The following is a 23,348-nucleotide window of genomic DNA, read 5'->3' on the forward strand; positions in this document are numbered from 1 at the left end:
TTGATATTCAGGCCTTGTTCATCAACAAAACTTCATATTAAGTGTGGCAGGTCCTCCACATATTTAAAGATGAATAAACAGACATCCCTTGCTTCTTTTGGTATTTTTATATTTATTATTTTACAAAAATAATTTAATTAAAAATTTTGCTAAAAATATGTTCTATAAGAGATATGTTCCAACTATCATAAATGAACAGCTGAATGATCAAATACACAGTTCTTGAAATGCAGTACACATACATAGGCTACATAGAGAGATTCCTTGCCTTGTTAGATTATTCAGAGAAACATGACATGGACTTTCAAGCCTTGTTCAGCAAGACAATTTGATATGAATGTGTCCAGCTCCTCCGGATACTCAAACAATCAGAATATTGTATTGTACAGATGTGCTATACAAATTATGCAAGGGAATGTGGATATATGTATGATATATTAAATCAAAAACATATATATAATAAATATAAGAATGGATAGTTTGGTATTGCACCTGTTTTATTGCACAGTGGGGAGAACATTTAACTGTTTTTGAGGTAGATATGGCCTGAGGGAAGAAACGGTTTCTGTGTCTGGTTGTTCTGGTGCTCAGAGCTCTGTAGCGTCGACCAGACGGTAACAGTTCAAAGAGGGAGTGTGCTGGATGTGAGGGGTCCAGAGTGATTTTGCCAGCCCTTTTGCTCACTCTGGATGAGTACAGTTCTTGGAGAGTGGGGAGGGTTGTACCAATGATTCGCTCAGCAGTCCGGACTACCCTCCGTAGTCTTCTGAGGTCAGATTTGGTAGCTGAGCTGAACCAGACAGTTATTGAAGTGCAGAGGATGGATTCATTGATGGTGGAGTAGAACTGTTTCAGCAGCTCCTGTGGCAGGTTGAACTTCCTCAGTTGGCGTCGGAAATACAACCTCTGCTGGGCCTTTTTAGCAATGGACTCAATGAGAATGTCACACTTCAGGTCCTGAGAGATGAATAAAAAGACATCTCTTGCTTCATCCATTTCGACCCCAGGTAGTCTTTGATGGCATTTTGTTGATTTTTATTGTCCATCTGGAGTAAGACAGGCCCTTTCACCTCCCACAGAATAACTTACGGTGACTCTGTATCCAGCACAACACTGCTTACAAACTTCCACTTTACGTCCTCTTGGCACTCCTGTTAAAAATACAGAATACGTGTGTGTTGGTCCACTAAATATTTGTCATACTAAATAGTATTTACCTCATCATTTTACATACAAGAATATTTATGATTTTCAACCACAAAAATCAATCACTACAGTATCTAGAGAAATGCTCCCACCACTCCTCCATACCTTTCTTTACTGTTGAAACAGCAACAGGGACCCCTCATCCCAGCAGAACTGCTCTGCATCAGGCTTGGACCAAAAATGCGTAGAATGCTGTAAAACATGACAAACAAAGATTGACAATAATTATGTGATCTTTCCATTAATATAGAATAATACAAAGATAATTTGTCAAAAAACACAGAGTTATCCAGCAATTCATAGTGAAATGATGTGGTTGCTCAACCAAGTTACTGTGCAAGGGTTCTGTGATCAGTGTATATCATTAAAAATATCATATGTATGTGAGTGAGTGTTTTTTTGTGTGAGTGTGTATGTGTGTGTGTGTGTGTGTGGTGTGGTAAGCACATATCTTTGAGTCGGTGAGATGAGTGTTATAAAAAAAATTGCACATTAACTCAACATTCATTATATGTTGTAAGAATCAGTGCATTAATAAATATATAGTGCACTGATTTTTTATGACATAAAATGAACTCTAACTGAACGAGCAATTTTTTTAAATAACCCTTTTTTTAATAATAGCTACATAACACTCTTACCTACTCATAAACATACTCTATCCCTCTCACATATGTATTTACCTCTCCACACACACATATTTTTAATGACACTGATCACAGAACCCTTGCACAGTATCTTGGTTGAGGAACCACATAATTTCACTTTCTTGCTGGATAACACACACACGCATACATATTTATATGTTAGTGATATCTAAATAATAACCTGCCTGTGTACAGTTCAAAACACATAAGCATGCTGAACGTTGTTTACACACATGCACACAAACGACGCACACATTCAAGTTGTCAACGTTTTAGTCTTCGTAAAGACAAAATGTTTTTTTTTTTTTTTTTTACTTACCAACACAGCAAACTTCTTTTTAGCGGTTTGCAAACAATTAGACTTATCCACTGCGTATTTCTCATAATTATGTTGATGTTCAGTAACAAAATCATATATTGTCATTCTTGAGAAGTGGAACAAAACGGTGCAAATTGGAAAAAATAAAACCTTGTACTCAGACAAATGAAACTACATTTATGTATCATATATGTACTAAGCTACTGAGCTATGATACAACTCTTTTTTGACAAAATATGCTTTTTACATTGGACTGTGTAATATAATTTCAACAGCATTCAAGATGTTTTTAACATTTCAAAACACATTCTCATGTTAGCAGACAGATTACACATTCACTTGACCAACAATTCCTCAACAAATATAAAATATCAAAATATTCCTGATGGAGGTGACAGAACTGACGGTGGTGAGGTGACGCTGGATTTGTAGTCTTTTTAACTATCAAATACATTGAATCAGTCAATTACTGTATTAAAACAAACACAACAAACAGTGATTGTTATTATAAAGCTTTTATTCAAGAGTCACATTTAAGTATTTTGAAATATCATTGGAACACAAAATCTTATGGTGGTGACATCTGATGGTGTTGACAAATTTGGCATTTCTTTCACAAAACAAATGTTCATGTAGTAGCCATTTTGTTTTGTTTTTTCTGTTGATGCTAGATGCTAATAGAACCGGCTTCAGGAGAATAAAATGAACTAAATATTTCAAATAATTTCCTCAGAAATTGGAAGGTGGTGTTGACATATCATTTAGTGGTTTAGTGACAGCTGCCCCTGATATTATTACATTTTAATGAATGTCTAACGATGTTGACAAAAAAGCTTTGAAACCTTATGAAACATGCATGCGTCACTGAAAAACAACCTTACTTGATATGAGATATTAAGAGTTACTTTTGATATAACAAGGTATTTTTCATCATTAAAAATGAAATTTTCATAATTTTTGTCCACATATGAATGATTGAACCCTTCTCAGTGGACACACAAGCATCATAGTTTTCACATGATAAAATTAAATTGATGGGGATAATACTGTTAAATACATTCTATTACTAATTCCCATAACATTTACGATTCAAACATTGTCATGACAGTGAAACTGACATTGCTTTTTGAAAGCAATTTTAACCGTATCTCCTGCAAAAACTTTAGGAAGGAAATGGAGCATATTGATACTATATGATTTTCTATGAAACAAACCAAAACGGTGAAAGTTTGTAAATGCTTTAATATTAAAAAAAAAATATATATATATATTTGTATACAGCGATCCCCAGTGTATAATTATTTTAATTTGTAGTGTTGGTGTCATTCATGTAATCTTATCTTGTTAATACCCCCCCCGCAATTTTAACCACCCATGGTTAGGTTTACATTAAAAACATCATGGATGACACTTTTTATACCGCAGTCATTGCAAAGACAAAATGGCTGACAAGATTATGATGCACTGACAGGACAGAGGAAACTTCCTCAAAAGCATTTAAGAATTTCCTGTTCCATTATGACTTTAATGCTAAGAATTCACCAAGCGTTTAAGGCCATTTTATCAAAGACCATTTAAATATTCCAAGCACACAGTGACACTCATCTTTGATATTTAGAGATTAAAGAAAGTTAAAAAGTGCAAATCAGAGTATCCGGTAAAATGTGAACTACACAAACAGCCAGCTGAAATGTGTTTATCAAAGACAAAACCACCAGACAGAGGCAGCACTGGGAATAAGTCGCCATTTTATTCATTCACTTTAAAGCATTGAGGCAGTTGGAAAAGGCTTATGGAACTCGTTTCACAAGCCGATAAATAGGTTGTGCAATCTACATAGAAAATCTGTTCCCTGTGATCTGGATGTGATCCCTTAATCCCCCTTTTTTTTAAATTGCAACAATCTCTCTGCAAGTTGAAGTCATCCAAAACTTAAGATAGTAAGAATTTTAGAGGAGTCCAACTACAGAGGGCAACAGTAAACATTGCTATGGAGGTAGCATAGTGGCTTTGGAATGGCTTAGTCGACCTCCTCGATGGTTGGGCCGGAGGATCCACCTCCTGGAGCAGAGCCAGCTCCTGGGAAGCCACCGGGCATTCCATCAGGCATTCCACCTGGCATGCCTCCAGCACTCTGGTACAGCTTGGTGATGATGGGGTTGCATACCTTCTCCACCTCCTTCTGCTGATGCTCAAACTCTTCCTTCTCAGCAGTCTGAAAGAAAGCGATGTTAAGTCATTCTGAATTAACAGTGCAAGTTCAGAAAAGTAATCCAAATGCCACTTCAAATGTCTCAACAGATAGCAAACTTACCTGGTTCTTGTCAAGCCAACTGATGACTTCATTGCACTTGTCAAGAATCTTCTGCTTATCCTCATCACTGATCTTGCCCTTCAGTTTCTCATCCTCAACAGTGGACTTCATGTTGAAGGCATAGGATTCCAGACCGTTCTTGGCAGACACCTTGTCGCGCTGCACATCATCCTCAACCTTGTACTTCTCTGCCTCCTGCACCATGCGCTCAATGTCCTCCTTGCTGAGACGACCTGAAGTGGACTTCCAGTTAACCTCTGAAGTGGCTGCTACAAAGTTATTAAATATTTAGATCCAGAGGACAGAACACTTACCCTTATCGTTGGTGATGGTGATTTTGTTCTCCTTGCCAGTGCTCTTATCAACAGCAGAAACATTCATGATGCCGTTAGCATCAATGTCAAAGGTCACCTCAATCTGGGGAACACCACGAGGTGCAGGGGGGATTCCAGTAAGCTCAAACTTGCCCAGCAAGTTGTTATCCTTGGTCATTGCACGCTCACCCTCATAGACCTAAGAAGGGGTACATAAAACAGCATTATGATCCAAGAGACCTTGGGTGGTATAAAAGGCAACACTCCTAACAGAACAACTTGGTACCGACCTGAATGAGCACACCAGGCTGGTTGTCAGAGTAGGTGGTGAAAGTCTGAGTTTGTTTGGTTGGGATGGTGGTATTACGCTTGATGAGGACAGTCATGACTCCACCAGCTGTCTCAATTCCAAGGGACAGAGGAGTGACATCCAGCAGCAGCAAGTCCTGAACATTCTCAGACTTGTCACCAGAGAGGATGGCAGCCTGGACAGCTGAAACGGAAGAGGGAGAAATAAGAACCTTTCGAAACTTGAGCTGGCCAGATAGCCATGACAGCAGTCGCTCAGACATCCAAGGAAGGTATACTTGGGCCATCTTTGGTCTTTCGACCTCTGGTGGAAACTACGAATGGCAAGGAATCAACTTCATCATAGCGAACGACAAAGAACAGGAATAAGAACAGGAATATCACTCACCTGCTCCGTAGGCCACAGCCTCATCGGGGTTGATGCTCTTGTTGAGCTCCTTGCCGTTGAAGTAGTCTTGGAGAAGCTTCTGGATTTTGGGAATGCGAGTGGAGCCACCAACAAGGACAATGTCATGGATCTGAGCCTTGTCCATCTTGGCATCACGAAGGGACTTCTCTACTGGATCCAAGGTGCCACGGAAGAGGTCAGCATTGAGCTCCTCAAAACGGGCCCTGGTGATGGAGGTATAGAAATCGATACCCTCATAGAGGGAGTCAATCTCAATACTGGCCTGAGTGCTGGAGGATAGAGTACGCTTGGCCCTCTCGCAGGCGGTGCGGAGACGACGAACGGCTCTCTTGTTGTCACTGATGTCCTTCTTGTGCTTGCGCTTGAACTCTGTGATGAAGTGGTTCACCATGCGGTTGTCGAAGTCTTCACCACCCAAGTGAGTGTCTCCAGCAGTAGATTTTACCTCAAAGATGCCATCTTCAATGGTGAGGATAGACACATCGAAAGTGCCACCACCAAGATCGAAGATGAGGACATTCCTCTCAGCACCAACCTGAAGAGCAGAAGGAAAACAAAAAACAAGAGGATTCACAAATATGTCTTTGCACGTATACTTAGAGGAGTTGTATGACACTCCATTTTCGCTCAGACATCCAAGGAAGGTGCTTGGGCCATCTTTGGTTTTTCAACCTCTGGTGGAAACTACGAATGGCAAGGAATCAACTTCATCATAGCGAAAATAAAGCATATAAAAAAAAATACAAATAAAAAGTATAAAGCTAATGACATGCAAGTTTATCTAACCTTTTTGTCCAGACCGTAAGCAATAGCAGCAGCAGTTGGTTCATTGATGATACGCAGAACATTCAAGCCAGAGATGGTTCCAGCATCCTTGGTGGCCTGTCGCTGAGAATCGTTGAAGTAGGCAGGCACTGTGACGACAGCGTTGGAAACAGTCTGCAAAGAGAGAGCAAATTAGATCTCAACTGCCACTTGGAACTAAAGGCAACAATAATACAATTAAACTACAGCATAGTGCATGTCGCTCAGACATCCAAGGAAGGTGCTTGGGCCATCTTTGGTTTTTCAACCTCTGGTGGAAACTACGAATGGCAAGGAATCAACTTCATCATAGCGAAGCACATCAAGTCAAGGGAAGTTCAATAGAGCTACCACACAAACAGCTGAAAGATCACTCACCTTTCCCAAGTAGGCCTCAGCAATTTCCTTCATCTTGACGAGAACCATGGAGGAAATCTCTTCAGGATAGAAAGACTTTGTCTCCCCCTTGTATTCAACCTGGACCTTGGGACGCGTGTTGTCATTGATGACATTAAAAGGCCAGTGCTTCATGTCAGACTGAACAACGCCATCATCAAACCTGCGGCCAATCAGACGCTTAGCATCTATTGGAGAACAAGGGAAAAAAATAAATACAAGTTATATAGAGGTTTGGAGAAGGATATGGAGAGGGGAAAAACAACAACAAGTAATGTCAAGATTTCGCTCAGACATCCAAGGAAGGTGCTTGGCCCATCTCTGGTTTTTCAACCTCTGGTGGAAACTACGAATGGCAAGGAATCAACTTCATCATTGCGAATCACTTTTGGAATGAAAATGAACTGCATTAATTAACCACTTACCAAAGACTGTGTTGGTGGGGTTCATGGCAACCTGGTTTTTTGCAGCATCTCCTATCAACCTCTCGGAATCTGTGAAAGCTACATAGCTTGGAGTGGTTCTGTTTCCTTGGTCATTAGCGATGATTTCAACTTTTCCATGTTGGAAAACACCTACGCAGGAGTAGGTGGTCCCGAGATCAATACCAACAGCTGGTCCTTTGGACATTGTGTCTACTAAAAAAAAATAAAAAAAAAAATAAGTAATTAAGTTACATAATTGAACGTTGTACACTAGCAACCAAAGGGAAAGAGATAATGACCCCTTCCATTAACTAGTTAACAGGCAGTTGTGAAACCACAGAACACAAAACCCGGAAACACATGCGGATATGCGTCAGACCACGTGGTTCCAGTTTCTAGAAGATTCCATTATAGCCAAATGCTAAATTCAGAATTACACTGATGAAGATCAGTCTTAAATTCAACTTTATAAACCTGTTACTATGCTAAATGTGTTGGTGAACATAAAAAGATAATAAGAATTAATAAGAGTCATAAGCAGCATTATGTGAGCAAGAAAAGCTGTTCAAGGCTTATGGTCGGGTGAGGCCAGTGATCAGATTAACGTTACACGAGGTGCCTGTTACGGTTTAAAATTTAACGTACGTTTCTCTCAATTTTGATTGTAGTAACAGTCACTATAATAAGAAATTTAGCCTAATCTATCGGTTTTTCTAATAAGCGGTCTATATAAGGTAAAACTTTTAATACATAATTCAATACAATAAATATCGGCACTTTTAATGATTCCGCGCACATAGATAAAATAATTAAAATAATAATCTATTTGCTTTTATCAAAGCAGTAATATATTACAGGCAAACAGGGAAGCAGATATTTAACATGAGGTAGTAACGCCAATATACCCAAAAAAGAAGGAACAAAGAACTTACCAAACTGGAAATAAGGGAGATGAGTGAAGATGCCGGTTGGAAAGCTGAAATGGCGACGAACTGCCTCGCGTTGCTTTAGAAGAGAGAACGAGCGAATGTTCGAGAACACTATATATTGCCGGCAGTCGAGCCAATGAGAGCTCAGATGACTCGACTTCAACCCGCAAGAACCAATGTAAAGCCGGAATATTTCATTTAGCCACGCCCCTCGAGGGAAGAACCAAGGATATAACTGGTTGAAAAAAATCCAGACCATCCCCCTCAGGTTTGCCGCAACCGCTGTTAATGCGGAACAGTTTGTCCTTTACATGTGAATGAATGAAATCAGCTTTCACATTTCCCTGGAAATACATCGGTGATACAGCAAAACAGAAATGCTTGATGAAAATAAATCACATTTAATAGATTAAATCGCTTAATAGATTATTACTCCATGATAAACACATAAAATTCGCAAACAACAACAAATGTAGCCCAAAGAGCTCAGTGACCTTGGTTTGGACTTTCAGTCATTACTTAAAAGAAGTACTATTAGTTATACAGATCGAGTAGGATGTAGATTTATTTTTACAATAGGCATAAAACACATGTTTAAACATAATAATTTAATAGTTTTATAATAAGGTGGTGATACTCTGCATCATGAAGGGCTTTGTGTTGAAGCACGAGGAGCTAGCTTATAGCGACGAAACATGCTTCCTATCAGATTGTGCTACCAATAATATATATGTATTGTTTTAAGGGTAAGGGTAGGTGTGTGGACATTAAAAAGAGCCTCAAAGCACATGAATAAGACGCTGGTTGCACAATCTGATAGGTAGCATTTTTTCGCTGTCGATTTGTGCTAACATACCTATCTTTTTAGCACTATCTGAGCAAATGCAGAGTATTTTATTTATTTATTTATTTTGTATGATTTATCCTGTTTGGGAGGAAAGAAATTCATAAGTAAAGGAAAGAGAAAGAGAACTAACCAGGAAATAAACTATGATTGCACAAACGCCCCGAGCGAGGGTGGCGATACTCGCCAAACATCCACGTTACATAAAATAGTTTTATTTTCTGCATTATTCTGAATGTCAGAAGGCCACACCTTGATAATAGGGAAAGCAGCAACCATTTCAGGTTAAAAAAACACATTTTTAATATGAGAATGAAGTGTCATGGCAGTCTATTCCAGTTTTATCAAGGGAACACTTCAAAGTCATTAAAATGTAAACACATTAAATAATAAAGCACATGTTGTAACAAAACACTTCTGTACATTCAGTATAAAAAATTATGTAAACCAGCAACAACTGAAAAGTAAAACCTACATACAGTATATACAAAAATAGCTATATTCATCATCTTTTAGTGAGCACCATTGTTCATAACAGAACAATTCAGAATTAATTCAGTCTTTTATGAGGATTCAGAACCTGCTGAATTGTCCTCTAAAGTTCAGTTTCCTTGACACAAGCTCTGTCAAGTGTGTTACAAGCTTCTGTTGAACTGTCTTGTGTTTCAGTGATCACTTCTACTGTAGCTACTGAATTTGCTGTATTCTGTGGCGTTTCTTCCACTTTGTATTCTGTGAAATTTGAGTTCCAAAAACCTAGACAGAAAATCAAGAGAAACACGAAATATGAATAGTTTGTAAAGACACAATAGCTTGTATGTTTGATCTACAAGATTAGGTGGCTTAAGCAGTTATACCTTGTCTTCTCCTTTCCTGGGCCTGCTTTTCTTCATGATGACTGGATTTTGATTTGCTGCTTTCCACAGACTGGTCTGATTCTTCATTCTCTGTTATAACAACAGATTAAAATTGAATCTCACCCAACCTCTAGAATATAATTGAAACTTGAAGTATAAATATATAAATATTCTTATATTACCTTTTTTCCAGGCTAAATGTGCCTTTCGCAGTCTGATCACAAAGAAGATGACTACGATAAGCAAACACATAACAAGGCATGTAACCAGCAGGATCAGCAACGGTGAGCTTTCCTTTAGATCGAGTTGTTTGCCAAAACCTGCAAATACACAAAGCAATACTGCAATCAGTAATTCACGTCCTTTACATGTTGCTTTGATTTTCATATAGACATTTATGTGAGCACAAGGTAGAAATTAGCATGAGCTTCACACCTTGTGAGTCGGTGGCATTTTTGGTCAGGAATTCATCAGGTGAGTTTGATTCTGAAGAGTTTATGTTGTGTGCTGAAATGCAAAGATAGATCTGAGATCAACTTCACTACATAAAATAAGCAAGATTAATAATATATTATGTTCAGTATATTATGTTGTATTTTAAAGAATTAAATTTAACAACACTTACTTATGAAGCTGATATCTATTGCTGTGGAATGTTCCTCTACTAAAAGGGATCACAAAGCAAATCGATTAGTCACAAAAAAAAAAAAAAAACACTGAAATTGTCTAATAAAAACTATTACTAACTTTTAGGTGAAATATAAATATTAAGTATTTTGTCATGCATAATTGCGTATTTATACCTTGTATGCTGTTTGAGGTAGTGACGTCTCCTGTTGGGAGCACTTCAGTGCTTTCTGAAATTGATGACAGTTCCATGTGTGCTGTAATCAGATGGTACATTTGTTAAACAGTTGTTACGATATCAAATTTAAAAGAACTAAAAAGAAAAGATAAGCAGAATGACCAGTATTAAAAAGCTACCAGAAGATGGAGGCAGAGAGCTATAAAGAGCAAATGTAGTTTCCATTCTGTGGTTTTATGTGAAGTCATTCCACAAAAGGGGGTTCTGCTTTCACTTTTAAGTGAGCTATATTTACTGTCATGCTCAAACTTTTTTTGAAATACCTAGTTTATTTAGTGTAACTGCTACAGCCATTAAGAAATGAAAGGACCTATCCTAATACATGAAATGAAGAGAAACACTCACCTGTACTGCTAATGGCAGGAGCAGAAGTGGCTGTGACCATTGTATCAGCTTTTAGCTCATCTCTAGTACTGGACTGCCTTGTCGTGGAGGCCGTAACAGCTATGTGAAAAAAACAAGAACATTCAATTACTCAGAAACCCCATCAGAGAACTGTTTGACTGTTTAGAATCTAGAATAGTTTAGAATTTAGAATAAGTCAAGAATCTGACTTAGTGTTTGTTATAGTATACATATATAGTGCATCTATTCTGGATGGGGAACACGGCTGTTTTTGTTCAAAGAAATAGTTGACTTCCCTGACATCATGTGATTGACCACTCTAATGGAACTACACATTCACTTAAATAGGAAACTACCCAATACTCCAAAGTGTAGATACGCTTTCCCTGTGCAGCACAGCCAAAAAAAATCCCCAAATCTTTCGGTTCCCTTTTCTGATACTGGCTAATATCATTTATGGCAAATTGCCACTGTTTTTGGTCACATTCTTGGAACATCAGTGGTGGTGTTGCTGAGATGGGCACACATATGAGTTCTAGTTAGTGGTCTCTGCTATTCATGCAATTGATTATATGCAGTTGCCTACTATTTATGTATACTTACAGTGATTTTCAATAGTGATGAAATGTATCAGTTGTTTTGGGAGAGCACTATGTTTTGCCAGGCACATCACCGTTGCTGTCCTGATATGAGTTTTGACTGTTATGACGCTAACGGCAAGTGACCTGTTGGATCTTTCCTCCCTCAAGGTATTGGGTAGAGCTGTTAGGACAAAACAGGGTGTATATATTTATTTGTCAATGATTTATTATTCATATAGTCTGAGAAACATCCTTTTGATAATACTATTGTTTGCATTGGTCCTTAGCTGACCCCTGTATTTCAGAATATCATGGTTCCTCTATTTTCACAAGGTATTTGTTTCTGTCAGAAGTCATGGGAATTTGTTTGTCAATATAACTGTTTGCACAGTATGTCTTTCAGTAATATATATATATATTTTTTGAAAGAATACTTTTATGCTCGCCAAGCATTTATCTGATGAAAAATCCAAACACACACACACACACACACACACACACACACACACATATATATATATATATATGTGCCCCCCTAACTGTCTGCCCACTCAGACACTTCTCGTAACTTACCTTCGATTTCAACCCCACTGATTTGCCATGAGAGGTCAGGTGGGTGGCCATTCGCTTCTGCTGAACACTTGATGATTGTTTTATCTTTATACTCGGCCATTTCTATTTTTGGCATTCCTGTGATCCAATCAAAAATTGAGTTTAATTACATATTCCATTATTCATCAGCAAATCTTTAATAGTCATATTTTATGCATGTTTCCAGAAAAGATGAGAAATTAAATATTTATGCTTACCCAATACTTTTACTTTGAATCTTTTTGAAATGACATCATTGCCATACAGTAGACATTTATAAAGCCCTTCATCTTTTAACGTAACGTTGGACAGGTGTAATGTATATTCAGAGTTGTTTAAAGTAAAAATGCTGCTTCTTGGGTCTCTTAGCGCTGTAGGGGGAACATGAGACACATTTTTAGTGTTAATCAGATACAATAAAGAGGAAATGTAAAAGTGTTTGAAATACATTCTTCAGTGGTTCTCATTCTCGGCTTCACCTTTTTCGTTGTTAAAGAACAAAAGATGGCCTTGTGGATTTCTCCACTCCATGTTTCCCTTCTCACTGAAGTTTTTTAGAGGACATTTCAATACCATTGTTTCTCCTTCTACCACTGTAAGATACTTTGTTGCCAGACATTTTCTTATGCCTGTTCAGAATGAAGAGAAGCAAGTCAGTATAATCATGTTTTAACAAAGCTTCTCACATAATTCAACAACCTAAAACTAATGAATGCTAAATGCAGTCAAGTGTAGGCTAGTTGAATGGAAGAACAGTAGGTTGATGGGGGGGGCAGATAAGACCACAGGCACCCTACGCTCATCTCTGACTCATTTGTTTTCTCTCACCACTTTTAGATGCTGAGGTTGAAACTGAGAGGGGGCTACATTTTGCTATAGAGAGAAAATGTGACTGCTGTAAGTGGTCTTATTTTCTTGTGTGGTTCGATCTTGCAGCGAGAGAAAACTTGCCACTCTGACACATAAAGCGACATTCTCACATTGGAACAGGAAACAGTGGTGTTAAAACGTTACTCACAGAGGTGTACACATATAAAACACATGTAGTTCTAAATCGGGCAACATGGAGGTGTGATTTTTTTAGTCATATGTAAAAATGACCCTAATGCCTTTTGCCTCATGTAAATTTGTATGTGGGAGTTATAGTACAGTAAAGCTCTTACAGTGCAATACTTGATTTTATTCAGTTGATTTGTTTTTCTGTTATTCACCTTTGCATTTATTTTCATATAATAATGTAAATTATTTAAAATGTTGAAATATGTGCAAAATATCCACTGCTACTGACAATTATTGAAAATCTTAACATCATCTGCTGTGTTGATACTGTGTGCATCTTTGCAAAAATATTTTCATGTTTCTGAAACAACAAGGTGAGCAAACGTACACGGAAAAAGAAAAGGTAACCTAAAAATGGTGATATCTAAATGAACTGGTTTTATTCAAGTCAAAACAACTATTAAATATCACTGAATCAACCTATATACATTTATTTATATCAACAAAACTACATTTTATAAGTTGTATAAGGTATAAATAGCTCTTTGAGAGAACAGCAGCAGGCTACCACTTAAGTTTATGTACAGCGTATAAACCACAGTTATATCATTCAACTAATCCAATAAGAATAATAAAATTAGTTTAAAAAAAATTCAAATCATGTAAAAATCTATCATATGCAATCATGCAATAAAGCATTTAATCTGACACCTTCTCTTATGATGTAACCTACCCAAACATAACTACATACCCATGCAAACTAACCTGAAGGCAACAGGTAAATACGTACACAAACTCAACCACAGTGCTACTTTAAAAGTCAGAGATGTAGCCTAAACAGGTGTAAATAAGAAATAAGTTTGTCTTACCTCCTACGATCAACATCAAAGCGTGAATAACTAAGGCTGTTTTGATCTCCATACTGCACGCTCTTGAATCTGAAGCTCACTTCCTCTGTTTAGACTCTTTTAAAGAGAGCGGCTTCCATGACATCATAAAATGTCATGGTCTTTTCCCCTCTGCAAACTTATGTGTGAAGTTTCAGGGGCATTTCGGCCAGTCGTTGGTTCTCTTTTAGCAAATTTAGTCTTGCTACCTTTTGACCTATTATGTTCTCATTTATTTCATCAAATGATGTGTCTAATTCAGACTTCAGTTCTGACTGGCATCAGTTTTCCTAAAAAGCCCACTGTATATGAATGCTGTATAATATGTATAATATATATGCAGTAAATTATAATATAATATATCATTCTTTAAATGATAAGACTATATGTTTGTTTCAATGTAATAACTCCCCTCCTACAGTTGATGAATATATAACTTTCCTCTAGTTCATCATCAATCATCCAGTATCTAATTTAACCCTGGTAATAAGGACTTTTAAGATTTTATTATTTTTTAAAATCAAACAAAGAAACCATTCTATTTACTGACATAATTTATTATATTTATTTATGTTTAATTAGGCAGATTTCTTCTCTAAATCCTGTATTTCGATATGTATGTCAAGAAACAATCAAGATTGTATAGGTTACCATTAACATAACCCTCTAATGGTGTTTTATGATCAAATAAAAATTATTTTTAGCATCTCAACGACAGCACCCTGGCAGCGTCACCAAAAGCGTCATAATAGTCTGGTATCATTACACAAAAATGCTAAACAACTCGGCAGGAACAGGAAGGTCTTTTTTAGGTTTGTGAGGAAAAAAAACATCACATGATTAAATTTCACACTACCCACTGACCACTTCAACTCTGTGGGCAAAAATAAAAAAAAAACTTCCCCATTTCATTACACAACCTAAATAAAGTTCACATCACAATACACAATTGAGTATTAATACAGATGTAACTGTGTAATGGATATAAGCCTGTACATTTTTGTCTGGTGTATTATAAAGCAAATTCTATTTTATTATAATCAGTTTTGTTCTGGCACCAAGAGCCAGTTTGCACAATGCTGGTTTATTATGAGTGAAATATAAATCTGTGAAATTCAAGGACAACATATGATACAATGTAAGTCCACTGCAGCGAATGAGATGCTGAAGGCCAAGAAGATTGTCATAGTTTACCACAAATTTCAATTTGAGATTCTTCACAGGAATTATGTGGGCAGAACAATGTAAATCCCGAAACCCTTGATGATGTGGTTGTTTACATTGTGGTTGTTACTACTTAAAATAAAGGATTTGCAGAATTTTACCAGCTTTATTACAAATCAACTCTTTAGCAGAACTGAAGGCATGAGGCAAGCGTACAGAAGCTGATGCAGCGCCATCTAGTGGCTGCGGATTCAGGAAATTACTTTAAATTATTATGGTCAAATAGTTATTATGAGGATGCGAATGCATAGTCCTACTGCCATTATGTTTAACTAGCGTTACTCGCCACTGTTGTACGCATATTAAGCATATTAATGCACTAATCAGGGTTTCCCGTACGACTGAATTAGTATTATTCGCTCCATCACAAATATTTATCCGAGACTTTTATTTTGACAGGTTTCGCGAACTTGACCTGACCCGGTGATGATTCTTCCATACTATTACACAAACACGTGTGAAAGCAGCTGGAAACTTCTAGTAGAACGCCAGTCATTAATAACTCACCACTTCTACCAGTAATCCAGAGAGTGTATATAGTTTTACCCTACAGGACCTGGCAGGATGTCAGTTATAGAGGAGGAACGAGTCCGCGGCGGTGTTTTTAAGGACATTAATGCAGAAGATGAAGATCAGCAACCTACAGTGATCGAGAGTTTGTGCATGAACTGTTATGAAAATGTAAATATACAGATTGTTAAATTAATACATGCATTATTTTATACTAATAGAAATATTTAAATAATGCCAATCTCATGTTTTGTCCAGGGAAGTACACGTCTACTGCTTACTAAGATCCCTTTCTTCAAAGAAATCATCATCAGCTCCTTCACATGTCCTCACTGTAACTGGACCAACACAGAAATCCAGTCTGCTGGACGGATACAAGAGCAGGGTGTGCTGTACACCTTACAAGTGAAGACCAAAGAGGTATGGATCTGCTCTTAAAGTGTTTTAGTCATTATCTGATCATTTATGTCATGTTTCTCTCAGGAAGTAGACAATAGATGTTAATTTGTGCAGGACCTGAACCGAGAGGTTGTGAAGTCTGACAGCGCATCCATCAGAATTCCACAACTTGATTTTGAAATTCCTGCTTTCACACAGAAGGGCTGTAAGTTGTTCCATTGTGATCTCTAAATGAAGTGCAAGTCTGAAAATCTATAGAACGATATTTTTGGAAAGTTGCACTTTGGTCAGTTATTTTTTCTTCTTTCTGATTGTTTAGCTTTGTCAACAATTGAGGGCCTTCTGGACAGAGCAGTGGCGGGTTTAGAACAAGACCAACCTGTTAGAAAGGTGTGTGTTTTATCTGTGCACCTCAACGAGTTTCATAAATTTCAGATCGATTGTGTTACAACAGAAACCCATAATTTATGTTGCAAGAGCATACATTATATAGGTATATGGGTCAAAGACGAGTCCCATTTTGGTGCCGCCATTAAAATAAATGAGCAAAAGTGATTTTAAATACACCGATATCATATTAAATGCAAGTACAGTGTCTACTTTAATGTTTCAAATAACCTTTTTTTGAAAATAATAAATGTTCCATTATCATTTACCCTAAACATTTTTTGTAAAAATTATTAAAATATATAAAAGGAAAAAAAGTGATCATAAAAGATTTTTTAAATGGTTTAAAAAAAAACATCTTGCTTACAAATGGGTTAAACAGTGGTTTGAAGGTTAGCGATAAAATTACAATTCGTTTGTTTTTGATTACACTGTGAACTTCGAATCAAATATTTCTTGTTCTAAATATGTCTGACAATATTTTTTGGTGTATAAACTATTGTTACATTGAAGACATTTTAGTGGATTTTTTTTTTGTAAATAATGGTTAAAATATATGATAGGCATTGTTTTGCTCAGGAAAAAAAACCTTTTCGTCCATGCAGTTGTTTGTGTTATCTACAATGCTGACTTGATCAAAATAATTTCATTAGTCCATAATAGATTTATTCATTTTGTAGTTTTCATTAGATGTGAAGGATTTGTTTTGCGAAGAGTTCTGTTTATGTGACTCTGTTCCTTTTCCGCATTTCAGACAACGGATCCAGCTGTAGCTGAAAAAATAGAGGAATTCATCGAGAGGTTGAAAAAACTTAAAGAAGTTGAAGAGGAATTCACATTAGTAAGTCTTGTAGATATTAAACTAAAGAAAAATTCTATTCAGCTTACAAAACATTCAACACTATTGCTTGTTCCTTATCATGAAATTAAAGTGAATGAATACCTCATTTGATTTTCTATTTACAGATTATCGATGATCCATCAGGGAACAGTTTTGTTGAGAACCCATTTGTGCCTCAGAAAGACACGGCTCTCGCTGTCACGCATTACAAAAGGACGCCTGAACTCAACGCCACGCTAGGAATAGAGGTGAGAAGCTGCTACAGCATCTGCTGTTGACTTCAGCTGAGTGTGGAGAACAGCAAGATTTCGGTTTCTTTAACTTTTTTCGTCTCTTTTAAAAGACAGAGGAAGAAGACGACGAAGAAAAGCCTGACAGTGATCTAGACACAATGAGAAATGAGGTATTAGTGTTCAACACAAACTGCCCAGAATGCAACGCCCCGGCCAATACAAACATGAAGCTTGTTCGTATCCTTTAAAGTATGCTAGAAATTGACATACATTTTCAAATGATTGTAAATTGCTAAAAACAATACTTTGTGAAAATGGCACTGCATAACAATGCTGCTTGGAGAAATGATACATAAAAGTAGTTTAACCATTGTGCATCATAATTTAAAGAAAGTAGTTTATAAGTCCCTTAACCCAATTGCAGAAATTCCACACTTTAAAGAGGTCATTATAATGGCCACTAATTGTGACAGCTGTGGACATCGCACCAATGAGGTGGGGATAATATACTGCAGAATTATATTTCTAAGTTTATTTATTTATTCATTTTTTGCTGTTTCCATATCATATGTTGTTTTTTACTGGCATCATGAAATAGGTGAAATCAGGAGGAGCCACAGAAGAGCTGGGAACCAGAATAACGCTCCACTTAACCGACCCGTCAGATATGTCCAGAGACCTGCTGAAGGTGGGTTCATTTAACAACATCTTTAAGATACACTGTGAAGTGTGAACACATTTCACATGTAAAAAGTATCGTCATTAATATATGTATGTGTGTTACAGTCAGAGACATGTAGCGTGTTGATTCCAGAGCTGGAGTTTGACTTGGGGATGGCGGCGCTCGGAGGGAAGTTCACTACGCTGGAAGGACTTCTCAAGGACATCAAAGACCTGGTAGGAATCAAAGCCCTGCTAACAGTGTTTGCTGTTATCAACAAACCACTCCTTTTATTCTTATTTTATGCATTTATGCTCATTTTAGATTGTTTCGAAAAACCCCTTCATGTGTGGAGACAGCTCTACAGCAGATAGAGCCGAGAAACTGGAGCTCTTTGGGCGAAAGATTGACAAGGTAATATATTACTTGCATTTCTGTTATTGTTCCTCACTGTTAAATGTTCTGACAGCATTTTCAATATGGTGTCTAAATAGGAGCTTGTTTATAGTCTTTAAAAAATAAATATTTAAATAATCAATAATTATTCACAGTTATTTACATGTATATAATTAGTCATTTTTACAAATATAACATTTTTTGAATACTTTGAATATTGCATATATACAGTCATGGCCAAAACTATCGGCACCCTTGGTAAATATGATAAAAGAAGGCTGTGAAAATTAATCTGCATTGTTAATCCTTTTGATCTTTTATTTAAAAAATTCACAAAAATCTAACCTTTCATTGGATAGTAAGAATTTAAAATGGCGGGGGAGGGGATGTCATAATGAAATAAAAGTTTTTCTCAAATACACGTTGGGCACAATTATTGGCACCCCTAGAAATTCTTACGAGTAAAATATCTCTGAAGAATATTCCCATTCATATTCAAAATGTTGAGCACTCCAGGGTGATTTTGAACAAGAAATGATCCAGTCATGGCTTCCTGTTTCACAGAAATATAAATAGGAGGGAAAACAAAGCCTAAATTCCCTTAATCATCCATCACAATGAGAAAAAACAAAGAATATATTTCTGATGTGCAGCAAAAGATAATTGAGCTTCACAAATTAGTGAAGTGGCTTTAAGAAAAGAGCTTGAGCAGTGAAAATTCCCATTTCCGCCATCAGGGCAATAATTAAGAATTTCCAATCAACAGAAAATGTTATGAATCTGCCTGGAAGAGGGCGTGTGTCTATATCGTTCCTAATGCACGTGAGAAGGAGAGTTTGAGTGGCTAAAGACTCTCCAAGGACCACAGCTGGAGAATTGCAGAAAATAGTTGAGTCTCGGGGGTCAGAAAACCTTAAAAAAAATTGTCAAACAGCACCTACATCACCACATGTTGTTTGGGAGGGTTTCAAGAAAATTTCTCCTAGCTCATCCAAAAACAAACTCCAGCATATTCAGTTATCAGACACGACTGGAACTTCAAATGGGACTGGCTTCTATGGTCAGATGCAACTAATAAATTACACTCAAGATGGGTTTGGTGAACACAGGGATAAAAGTACCACATGTGTACAATGAAATATACTGCTGTATTTGTGATGTTGTGGGCCTATATTTCTGCTGGAGGTCCTGGACGTCTCGTTTAGACACATGGCATCATGGATTCTATCAAATACCAACAGATAAAAAATTTATAAGTGACTGTCTCTGTTAGAAATCTTATAATGAGCCATGTTTGGATCTTACAACCGTACAATAATCCAAACACAAACCTCAAAAACAACACAAAAATGGGTCACTGAGCACAAAACCAAGCTTCTGCTCTGGCCATTCCGTCATGGAGCTGTGAATCTAAAGGATCTGGAGTGATTCTGGATGAAGGAATGGTCTCTGATCTCTTGTCAGGTGTTCTCTAACCTCATCAGGCATTATAGGAGAAAATTTAGAGCTGTTAAACTGACAAATGGAGGTTTCAAAAAGTATTGAATAAAAGGGTGCCGTTAATTGTGTCCAATGTGTATTAGAGAAACTTATTTCATAATGATATTTCCCCCCATTTTAAATTCTTATTATCCAATGAAAGGTTAGATTTTTGTGAATTTTTGATCATATTTACCAAGGGTGCCGATATTTTTGGCCATGACTGTATTTTTTTAATACTTGCGTACAATTTTATATATATATATATATATATATATATATATATATATATATATATATATATATATATATATATATATACACACACACAACAATTTTATATATATAAATATATATATATACACACACTACTTTTTCTGGAGTATTAATGTGTTGTATTTATAAAATGTTTCTTAGATAATAGCAGGGGAAATGGATGTGCACATTATCCTGGATGATCCTGCTGGAAATAGTTATCTTCAGGTGAGCAAGGAGTTACATTTTCTTTTTTTTACTATATCTTATTATTACATCAATCATAATATTAATTGTTTTTAGGGATGCAATGATATTGGATTTTTTCCGATATGGCGATATTTTTCATCTAATTTTGGCCGATACCGATATATTTCCTTTTGTTTGGAAACACCAAGTCTCTCCTGTGCAGAAATAAGAAAATTATTTTTAATTTTGGTTAGTTTTTAACAAGAACTTATTTATTATAATTAAATAATAATGAAGGTTTTTTTGACAGTACACTGATGCTTTGAAAATAACTATAAATAAACTATCAAATTGCTGCATTTTTCCCCCCAGAAAGATGCAGTGTTATTCCTAATATTTTATTTTAGGATTTAATATTTGTAGATGGTCTAAAACAAAATAGTTGTAAAAATTCTGAAAATCTTTTAGAGCTCATGATTTGTTTAAAAAATAAAACATTACACATTAATGAGTAAATCGGTATATATAAAATTATTTAATTTACAAGTGTCATGTTTGTGAGTTTTATTTGTATTTATTTATTTTTTTTCACTTAAGCTATAGCTTCTGACCATTAAATCAAAACATACTCATTATTGCATGACATCAATTACTGCTTTATTTAATCAGAAACACAGTCTAAATGTTATTTGTGTAGGCTATTTTAGATGTTAGGACCCCAGGGAGGCTGCTGCTGCACGTGCTATTGCTGTTTACTCTATCACAAACTGAACGCGTCATTCTGTGCGTGCTTTCACAGATTAAGTTCAGCTATCTAAATCAGTTAATCTAATCAACATTCAGACAACTTTGCTTCAAGAATGAGCCACACTGCTGACGTGATCTAATCACTAGCACACCCTGAGCACATTTGAGTTAATGTATTCCTCTTATCGGCAAGACATATCGGCATAATTTTTCATATCAGGTCGATGCCGATATTTACATTTAAAGCTATTATCGGCCAATTCCGATATCAGTCCGATAATATTGTGCATCCCTAATTGTTTTGAATCTGTTTGATTTAAAATATTTATAAATGTTTTTCTTTTATCTGAAGGCTAACTATTCCACCTTTTTGCAGAATGTTTATGCGCCAGATCCAGATCCAGAAATGAAGATTGAGAAGTACACCAGGACCTTTGAGCAGAATGAAGACTTGGGGCTGAATGACATGAAAACAGAAGGGTATGCAGAGAAATAGGCTTAAAGTCAGAGAAAAATGAAGATCATACGTTATTACATGCCAAATTCGGTCAAAGCCGCTTTATAACATTCATTAATTCACTTTTACATTCATTGTAATATCTCATGTAATTACCACTTCTGAAAACCACAATGTCTTTTAAAGGCAGAGTTATGATTTAAAGAGGGGAAAACATTGTTTTGGCTTGAATATGTGCAAGGCACTGAACTTTCCTTGCTGTCTATAACAATTTTTAAGTTATAAGTTTTGGTCATCTTGGCTATGAAGCCCTTGTGTTAATCACTAGTGTAACAATACAATTGTTACAAAGTTTTTGAAGTACTTTAAACTACAGACACTTAAAGTAGTGTTAAGCACACTGGATGTGAATTCTGTGGACGCATTATTTATTTTCCATGTAATTGGACTGACTCCTAAAGGTTGTAATATAATAAGAGTTATGTCTGTACAATAAAGCAGTATGCAATAAGTATGTTTCTGATCTATTGATGCTTAACTTCCAGTTCAGTGGGATATCTAATTAAAAATGACTTCATCAAAACCGAATGCAATGTTGTAACTAACAACTGCTGGCGATGCATTCAGTTTTTGTTTACGTTGTCTGGCTCTTTAGTGTGTATATTGTGTTTTTTCTAATTAGTCAATTATTCATTCTTTAATGGTAATACTGATAAATGGCACCGGAAGAGTCTCAGAAGAATAGCACCCAATCATTGTTTGCATAACTCTTTTTTATGGGTTTTTCAGTTTATTTTTGTAGATTTCTCCTTTTTGACACAACGATGACTCATTTGTTCTGCATATTGGTTATTAAAATTTTGTAAGTGTAATATTCTGTGGAGTAAGTACGTTTCTTAGATACTTTTGTTAGTATATTAACGTAAATATTACTAACTCAATGTGACATGGCATGTCATGTGATGTCAACATGATGGAGGTGGCCATGAGAGGGGCCCCCCTCCATGTACAATTTAACTTTTCTATGTTCAGCTCATAAACTTGCCACTTTAATGTTTCTCTTTTTTAAAAAGCGCTATTCATTCCTTAATGTAAAAAATACTGGGTGCTCCTTTAATGTAGCACACGTCTAATTAGAGCTTCTCTTCTAGATCATTCAAGTCATGCAACTTCGAGAAAAACAATGCATCACGAGTTCTTTGTGCCTTCCACTGGCCCTTAACATTTATTGAAACAACATAATCACTTGAACAGCAGATAAAGGACATGACTTGCATGTAATTTAAAGCAGTGACAAATCAAATGTAACCAACATTGGTCCATGTAACGTTACGATGAAATACTGATGTTCGTTCATCCCACGAATGGAGTTTTTTTTTCTGTAAGGATAGTCCATGGCAGGTTAAATGTCCCATGGCCATTTATAGCCAGTGGTGGTGTAGATCTCTTCTTGTGTGAGGGAGTGCATCTGTCCAAAAGAGCAATAATCAACACCAAAAAAAAGAAATCAAAGTTTACAAGATGCAGCT

At 36.4% G+C, this 23,348-nt stretch overlaps 3 protein-coding genes across 3 annotated transcripts; 1 reads left to right on the plus strand and 2 right to left on the minus strand.

Moving 5' to 3' along the window:
* Positions 1 to 3,900: 3,900 nt before the first annotated feature.
* LOC306864032 (heat shock cognate 71 kDa protein-like) lies at positions 3,901 to 8,589 on the minus strand. Its single transcript, XM_079407709.1, has 9 exons — positions 8,076 to 8,589; positions 7,144 to 7,356; positions 6,701 to 6,906; positions 6,305 to 6,457; positions 5,498 to 6,053; positions 5,091 to 5,293; positions 4,801 to 4,999; positions 4,487 to 4,719; positions 3,901 to 4,387 (listed from the first exon to the last, which is right to left on the minus strand). Exons 1-9 carry the CDS (start codon positions 8,329 to 8,331, stop codon positions 4,193 to 4,195), a joined length of 2,214 nt encoding a protein of 737 aa, XP_079263835.1. The 5' UTR covers positions 8,332 to 8,589; the 3' UTR covers positions 3,901 to 4,192.
* Positions 8,459 to 14,090, minus strand: LOC306864033 (uncharacterized protein). The gene is made up of 12 exons (XM_079407710.1): positions 14,024 to 14,090; positions 12,635 to 12,784; positions 12,374 to 12,526; positions 12,138 to 12,254; positions 11,587 to 11,745; positions 10,984 to 11,082; positions 10,577 to 10,657; positions 10,399 to 10,437; positions 10,209 to 10,280; positions 9,956 to 10,093; positions 9,774 to 9,863; positions 8,459 to 9,672 (listed from the first exon to the last, which is right to left on the minus strand). The coding sequence occupies exons 1-12, from the start codon at positions 14,073 to 14,075 to the stop codon at positions 9,512 to 9,514; spliced, it is 1,311 nt and encodes a 436-aa protein (XP_079263836.1). The 5' UTR covers positions 14,076 to 14,090; the 3' UTR covers positions 8,459 to 9,511.
* A 1,592-nt stretch (positions 14,091 to 15,682) lies between these two features.
* On the plus strand, positions 15,683 to 22,330 carry zpr1 (ZPR1 zinc finger). The gene is made up of 13 exons (XM_079407440.1): positions 15,683 to 15,946; positions 16,034 to 16,195; positions 16,289 to 16,379; positions 16,494 to 16,564; positions 17,316 to 17,402; positions 17,528 to 17,650; positions 17,746 to 17,872; positions 18,060 to 18,130; positions 18,234 to 18,323; positions 18,422 to 18,532; positions 18,621 to 18,710; positions 20,589 to 20,654; positions 21,739 to 22,330. The coding sequence occupies exons 1-13, from the start codon at positions 15,830 to 15,832 to the stop codon at positions 21,856 to 21,858; spliced, it is 1,326 nt and encodes a 441-aa protein (XP_079263566.1). The 5' UTR covers positions 15,683 to 15,829; the 3' UTR covers positions 21,859 to 22,330.
* Positions 22,331 to 23,348: the final 1,018 nt, after the last annotated feature.

The sequence above is a fragment of the Barbus barbus genome (genome assembly GCF_936440315.1).
Source record: "Barbus barbus genome assembly, chromosome: 45".
Lineage (NCBI taxonomy): Eukaryota > Metazoa > Chordata > Actinopteri > Cypriniformes > Cyprinidae > Barbus > Barbus barbus.

Bases quoted from the DNA above. Each gene is read 5' to 3' on its own strand.
- zpr1 (XM_079407440.1), top strand. From the start codon at position 15,830: ATGTCAGTTATAGAGGAGGAACGAGTCCGCGGCGGTGTTTTTAAGGAC. The intron at 16,380-16,493 runs GTAAGTTGTTCC...CTGATTGTTTAG, and splicing joins TGCTTTCACACAGAAGGGCT to CTTTGTCAACAATTGAGGGC. The intron at 18,324-18,421 runs GTGGGTTCATTT...TGTGTGTTACAG, and splicing joins TGTCCAGAGACCTGCTGAAG to TCAGAGACATGTAGCGTGTT.
- LOC306864032 (XM_079407709.1), bottom strand. From the start codon at position 8,331: ATGGTCTGGATTTTTTTCAACCAGTTATATCCTTGGTTCTTCCCTCGA. The intron at 7,357-8,075 runs GTAAGTTCTTTG...ATTTTTTTTTAG, and splicing joins TCTCCCTTATTTCCAGTTTG to TAGACACAATGTCCAAAGGA. The intron at 6,458-6,700 runs GTGAGTGATCTT...CTCTCTTTGCAG, and splicing joins CTGAGGCCTACTTGGGAAAG to ACTGTTTCCAACGCTGTCGT.
- LOC306864033 (XM_079407710.1), bottom strand. From the start codon at position 14,075: ATGGAGATCAAAACAGCCTTAGTTATTCACGCTTTGATGTTGATCGTA. The intron at 12,255-12,373 runs GTAAGCATAAAT...ATTGGATCACAG, and splicing joins ATTCAAAGTAAAAGTATTGG to GAATGCCAAAAATAGAAATG. The intron at 10,094-10,208 runs GTGTGAAGCTCA...GTGTATTTGCAG, and splicing joins AAATGCCACCGACTCACAAG to GTTTTGGCAAACAACTCGAT.